The sequence below is a fragment of the Monopterus albus genome, unplaced genomic scaffold, assembly GCF_001952655.1.
Source record: "Monopterus albus unplaced genomic scaffold, M_albus_1.0 scaffold241.1, whole genome shotgun sequence".
Taxonomy (NCBI): Eukaryota; Metazoa; Chordata; class Actinopteri; order Synbranchiformes; family Synbranchidae; genus Monopterus; species Monopterus albus.
This window is the reverse complement of record NW_018128121.1, coordinates 164,703-171,776: the sequence shown is the minus strand read 5'-3', so window position 1 is coordinate 171,776 and position 7,074 is coordinate 164,703. Positions and strand designations below refer to the sequence as shown.

The following is a 7,074-nucleotide window of genomic DNA, read 5'->3' as shown; positions in this document are numbered from 1 at the left end:
TTCCCAGGCCAGCCGAGAGACATAGTCCCTCCAGCGTGTCCTGGGTCTTCCCCGGGGCCTCCTCCCGGTGGGACATGTCCGGAACACCTCCCTAGGAAGGCGCCCAGGAGGCATCCGAAACAGATGCCCGAGCCACCTCAGCTGGCTCCTCTCGATGTGGAGGAGCAGCGGTTCTACTCTGAGCTCCTCCTGGGTGACCAAGCTCCTCACCCTATCTCTAAGGGTGCGCCCGGCCGCCCTGCGGAGAAAGCTCATTTCGGCCGCCCGTATCCAGGATCTTGCCCTTTCGGTCATGACCCAAAGTTCATGACCATAGTATATGTAACTAATCCCAGTAACAGTGAACTTTATGGGTAATGTTCAAACAAAGGAATGTAGTCATCTTAAAACTAATAATTTTCCTGTAACTGGTTTAAAATATTTTGCCTGTTGATGGCACAAACCTGCATTCCTAAACCGCTGCTGTGTGTTGTTGTGCCGTCAGGTGGTGCAGGTTGTTCTGAAACTGCTGACACTGTGGCTCTGACAGTGTTTGGACCTGGTTTCAGGTGCTTCAAGTAAATGACACTGTGTGCATTTTTGTTTTCATTGTTGGGACACCTTGTCAACCTAATGTAAACCTCAAGGCAGCTTTCTCTCTACCAGCTGCTCAAGTGTGTAAATGATTACTGACAAACTCCAGTCTCCTTCATACAGGATGGCAACAAAATGGTTGAAACTCTACACGACAATCCAGTTCTTTCAGATACCTTTCTCTTACAATATATTCTTTGTAATCCACAATGACATACAGTGTATATATGCTTTGATTCCAGCAAGAGCTGTTTTCTAAAACCCAGCCCTACATATCAGACAACAGGGAGAGCCTGACTGTGACTGATGAGTTTAAAGAGTTGATATATAGTCTCAGACGAAAAGATTAGAAATGAAAAAATACTTCCTTCCTTCAAAAGACAAAGTAACGGCTGGAGTGACGATTGATGTGATATTCTGAAACTAAACTGTGCTTAAATTTTAATGCATATTCCACTAATTATCATAAATAGTTACAGTATTGTGTAAAATCCTCACATTTGAATACTGAATCCTTCTGTGGATGATCGGGGAACTAGCTGTTGTTATGGGTGCTGGGTAACGCCTTTACCTGATGCCAACTCAGTCTGATCTACAATAGTGATAATAAGTTTACTTTAATGCTTAGTGGAGGTGGAATCTGATATGACTTATTGCTGCTACTGTCTATTGCAGATTTTCATGCAGTTGTACAACACAGAGAACAGATTCTTTTTCCATTTTCATATTTCTCTACACAATGCTTATGGAGACATTTTGCTCAAGCTCAAGTGCAGTAAAAACATTATTATTGATCATTTTTGTATATTTGTATATGGCTGCAATTAATATTACAGAAAATTGCCTACAACACTGTTTATCACAGCCAGAGCTCCTTTGAAAAAGCAGTTGTAAGGCTCAGTGGGATTTCCCCGGTTAAATAAAGGTGGAATAAAAATAAAAATACTGGAAAAAGTAGGGCATCGCTGTGCGACGCTGTTGTGTGCAGCATGTAAAGCAGGGACAGATGTTCGTAGGCATGGTCGTGATGGACAGTCAAACACGTCCCTGCCTACTAATGCGTCACTACAGTGTCACTCCACATAAAATGACACTCAGCAGCTACAGGGGACACTCAGAGTATAAATAAACAAGTAAACTGTCTGACACACTTCTATCTTTTATAACAGTGAGCATCTGCCACTGTGAATATGTGTTGCTTGTTGGACTACTGAATTTCAGTAATAACTGTAAACACCACAGACTATGACTATGTAACCTTTGCAGTCAAACTGAGCTCTAGTGTACCTGATTGACGCCTCCCACCACCAGGAGGCGGTCTCTGATGACGATGGACGAGGTGGAGCAACGGGGGAAGGTCATGGGAGCCAGCATCTCCCACTTCTTCTTCTGAGAATGAAAGGCCTCCACTGTGTCCAGTGCTGAGGGCTCATGACCTAGCGAACGCAGGAGGACACACACATGTAGACACACATCTGACATATATCAAAGCCTTTTAATTTTCCTTCATGTCCTACCAGAATGGCATGCAGGGGTTTGCTCACGTGGAAGCATATATTTCAGAAATCAAGTGTATTTTTCTGACTTTCTAAAATTTGGCATCATCAAAAAAAAAACCATGATCAATTAATTAGCCATGCTAACTCATTACGTCCATTGTAGAGATTCGAGGAAATGAGAAGCTGCATTAAATGATGTTTTTGGGGCAATGAGTTAGCCTGAGAGAATCAGCCTCAGAATGAGCATGATTTCAGTCAGGATTTCAGGATTTGATCTGGGGTAGCCATTACAGCTAACTACATACTTCTAACTCAGAGATAAGCGTGAAAAATTATTTGACTGAAATCACGTTCACTCTCGGAGGCTAACTGGTTGTTTACACAGAATATTGATGGATGTGACGATGTAAAAAGCAGAGACTTTTAACTTTTACTTTTAATTAATGTAGACAAAATGTGACAGCCTTCCTTTGCATTATGATTATGAGTCTACACATTCTTCTCTGTCTTCTAGTGTACAATATGTACAGGTCAAATAATTAAATTACTGAATTCGACTTTATGATTTTTTAACCTTCTAAGCATAAAATGTTAATCTATGATACTAACTGTAACCTACAGTATTAAAATTGTTTCCTGTATTAGCATACACATGCTCAAAAGTGAACATGTTAAATAAGTATTCTTTGGTTCATTGTTGAGTGCAAATAATTAATAAGAGGTCCACGATGAGGTCAGAGAACCTTTATGTCAGCACAGAGGAAATGTGACAATTTTAGCATTTTAGTTTGGACACAGATTTCAGTCCTAAACTAGTATCTCCCTTCTACATATACCAAGTTTGACACAGCTGATGAGAAGCAACTGAGGTGTACTGAGAACTTCAGCTGCTTCAAGCAAACCATATGAACACTTCTATGTGCTTACATCTGTCAGGTTGTTCGGACATGAATCATACCCCATTAGTCAGAGGTTTTCATTTACTACTTGTTTCTCTTACCAAGACCTCCTGCTACTACCATCCGGCCACGCAGGAACGCAGCAGCAAAGTCAGCTCTCTTTGTTTTCATTGCCACTGTCTCCTCTGACTTCAGCCAGGCACCTACAGAGGAAAATGACAGCTAGAGTGAGCAAATGTGTGGGCGCACAAGCTTATAAAGTTTCTGAGGTGAAGTCCCATGGAACTGTTGTCCACCTTCAGCTGGACAGGATGCTGCTGAGCTTGTTTTCAGAGTGTGACCTGTACAAACAGGTCATCCACAAGGCAGCTGCAGTCAGGACATGCACAGTACGACACACACACACACACACACACACACATAGCAAGGACACACAAAGGTTACAGCAAACAGTGACTACAAACAGAGACAGGGATGGAACAGGAGGGTTGGAGTTAGGGTCAGACTACTACCAGGGAGAGAAAGTTAGTTTGCGGGCACATGCATTTTACAAGTGAACTTTAACAAAACAAAAAAAACACACAAAAAAAAGCTGGTGAATAATGGGAGATCAACATTGGCAGAGTGAAAGATGCCAGTAGATGTCAGGATCACCTCAAACAGATACTGTATCTTTGTGGGACTGCTTCCTATGCTTCCTGGACACATAACACCACACAGCTGGTCAAGAAGGCCCAATGGCGGCTGTACTTCCTGAGGAGGCTGAGGAGGTTTGGCATGTCACCTAGGATCTTTTGCAACTTCTACAGCTGCATCATTGAGAGCATCTTGACCAGCTGCATCACTGTCTGGTATGGCAGCATTACTGCTATGGACCACAAGCGCCTGCAGAGAGTGGTAAAGACTGTGGAGAAGATCACCAGGACTCCACTGCCCTCTCTGCAGAGCATTTATCACCGCAGGGTGCGTAGGAAAGCTGCCTCCATCCTCAAAGATCCCACCCACCCCCAGTATGGACTGTTCACCTTCCTATCCTCTGGCCGGAGGTTCAGAAGTGTGACATGTAGGACCTCCAGACTGAAAACTCTTTCTTTCCCTCTGCCATCAGACTCCTAAACAGCTGAGGAGTTTATTATCAGGAATACGTCATGTACTGTCGACCTGTACTGTTTACATTCTCAGTTTGCACATGTGTAATTGCACATTCACCGTTGACTGCTGCACATGCTGCTCCCATGCAGCATACATTCTCTATTATATTCTTATATATTTTTATTATATCTCTTTACTTGCTGTTTTAAAGTGCCTTAGATAGATTTTGTGTTACTTATTTATCTACTTTAAACTTCATTTGTATTTTGTGGCATTCATGTGGACGGCAAAGGAATTTCATTGTACAGGGAAACACGTTTCCTAACTGTGCATATGACAAATAAACATTTTGACTTGACTTGACTTGACTATTCACAGCATGGAAATATGAGACAGTCCTTACAACAGCATCAAAATACAACAAGCTACAATTCCTCTGAAAAGCTTCATGAAATCATACTGTTAATAATAGACTATAAGTGTAATAGTGTGATATTAAATGAATGCATTAAATTAATAACAAGCCATTATATGTAAATTCCTCCATAATCCTAGGTGGAGTTTATTTGGACTTTTTAAAGGTGCAAGTTAATACTTCCAGCATTTACTGTATTTCCTGCTATTTCAATGCTTATTAAATTTAATGTATTTTACAAAACGCACTGCAGATGTTGCTTTACAAGTTACTTTAAACAAGTGTAAAGTAAATGTACAGCATTGTGTATTTTTACATTGTGGAATGTCCGTTTAATTTGTTTACATGCATAAATCTGTCATTTAGAAACGATTTTGGTTGGGCTGCTGGTAGCTTGTAGTACTACAGTGTACTGTTGTTGATGTGTCTGTAGCTGCTCATGATATTGCGTTGGCACAGAGAAGCAAGAGACCCTGTGAGTCTGTCACGTCCGTGACCCGGGCCGCCCCCTGTATCTCGGTGGCAGGCACAGGTAGTTCCAGCAGCTCCGCCCCCCCATAGAGCTCCCAAGCGATCCTGGGACAGCACCGCCAAACCACATTGCACCGCCCAGCTACCAGCGCTGCCACATCGGGGAACCCACACACCGGACCCGGGATCTCTGGCACCAGCCTCCCCCTCCCTGGACTACTCCCTGGGCCTGCGGTGCGCTCAGCTATTCAGCGAGTTACGCCTCTCTTACACCCTGGGAAACAGTAGTCCAGTCAACCCAGTGTGCCCAGCTGCCCTGAGATCTGCAGAAGAGACCAGCTCTGTTGTTTTGTTTGTTTTTTTTGTTTGCGACGCATTAAAGACGTTTTCCTTGTCTAGCCTGGGTTCGAGTCTGCATCATTACTGGGTCCAAAACCACTCAACACACGGCTTACCGTAACAGAGTCCTTTGTTTCCCAAAACTGCAGGGAGGTTAATCTATTTCCATGTATGATGCCTTGGTTTAAAGTGGTGACAGTCCTCATGCTTTTTGTCCACTATATGACACAGCACTGGAAATCCACATTAAAAGTGAGACTTGACCATCCTGTCAGTGCTACTGGAAAACCATACCGACTCTGACCTTCAGTCAGCCGTCTTTGTCCTCAGAACGAGCTGTCTCAGCAGCTCCTGAGGAGCTGAAAGGACAGCAGCTCCACTGTGCTCACCAGGCTGATGGCAGCAGAAATTAGCTGAATAAAAATGCTGAATCTGGAGGACAAAATCAGCATTGTTTCTATTACTGATTCATTGATTTTACTGATTAACCCCTCCCTGAGTATTGAGTGAGAGGAATATGTCTATAATGAAACCAGGCACATCATACGAGAAACATTACAAAATGATTGTATATTGTGTTTGTACATTTTAACCAACTTGTTCCAATTTGTATTGTGAATAGATACTGGCATCAGTGACCTTCCTCTTATGCCTGGTTCAGACTATACTTTTCTGTCTGATGAGATGGCCATTATGTCAGATTACATGATTATCATAGAATCTTGCCATGACTTAGATGGGGAATATGAGAGATGTCACTTTGTTACGCGACAAAGTCTGCCTGCCTGTTGTCGTTCAAGACTTGGGTGAAACAGATGTCAGAGCTCGGGAGAATGTAAACGCAGAACAGCATCTGAAGCAGTGTGTGTGATACTGGCAAGCGAAAGAAAAAAAAAAACACTGCAGACCCATATGTGGGTCACATGAAAAGGGCAATATGGGTTGTATTCATGGAGAACATGAGGTACTGTAGTGGTTAAAAATAAGTGTTTTAAGCCGGTAGTAGAACCAAAAACTAGACAGCTAGCCCTGATAGGGTAGCTACTTCACAAGGCTGACTGAAAGTCAGGTTGCTATTGTTAGCTGTATGATATTTCAGGAATATGATTCAATCCAGTATGCCAAAGGTGTTGTGAACAGAAGAGCAATCTGTGCTCCTATTGGTCAGCGTCACCTCAACACGTCATAGAAGTAGAAAAACGTCCCACATGCAGCATTGGTCATCATTTACTATGATACACTGCAAATGAAATAGGCATTATACACATAAATTGGGCAGTCAAATATTTTTACCAGACTAGGAGGAGCTTTAGTTGGAAGGGTGTAATGCAAGCACGGGTAAAAAACTCAGGGTCATCTGGTCAAAAACTTTGGCTGCATCACAATTTTTTGTCATCTTACAAGGCTTGGCATTTGACAGTCAGATACATTCAAGCACATATTTCTATGTCACAATCATTGTGATGAAAGATGACATAGTTTACGCTAACTATTAATTTGAAATTAAAAAACAAAAACTATTTAAAAAGTCATGAAAACCCCTCTATGAGTATTATAAATGGCTGTGCGGCATTTTGGCATCATAACCCCTCTATTGTATTTCACTCTTTTGCTGGGACCTACACACTAGTGCTACAGTGCAGCCGTCACTGTTTTCACTCTGAATTTGGTAACATACACAGTTGTTATTTGCATGTTTCCCTCAGATCCCAGATATCGCAGCCAGCCAATAGGAGCTGCTAGTACAGTGAAGCATACATCATCCCTCAACTCCTTTCCCACCCAG

General features: G+C 42.4%; 1 protein-coding gene across 3 annotated transcripts in view; it reads right to left on the bottom strand.

Annotated features, from left to right (window-relative positions):
* Positions 1–7,074, bottom strand: part of klhdc8a (kelch domain containing 8A) — a 46,302-nt gene that overhangs the window by 1,848 nt on the left and 37,380 nt on the right. For all 3 annotated transcript variants that reach the window (XM_020620565.1, XM_020620567.1, XM_020620566.1), the window contains 2 exons: positions 3,073–3,174; positions 1,861–2,009 (listed from right to left, as the gene is read on the bottom strand). In XM_020620565.1, the coding sequence (XP_020476221.1) occupies positions 1,861–2,009; positions 3,073–3,174 (251 nt within the window). The remainder of the gene's footprint in view (positions 1–1,860; positions 2,010–3,072; positions 3,175–7,074) is intronic.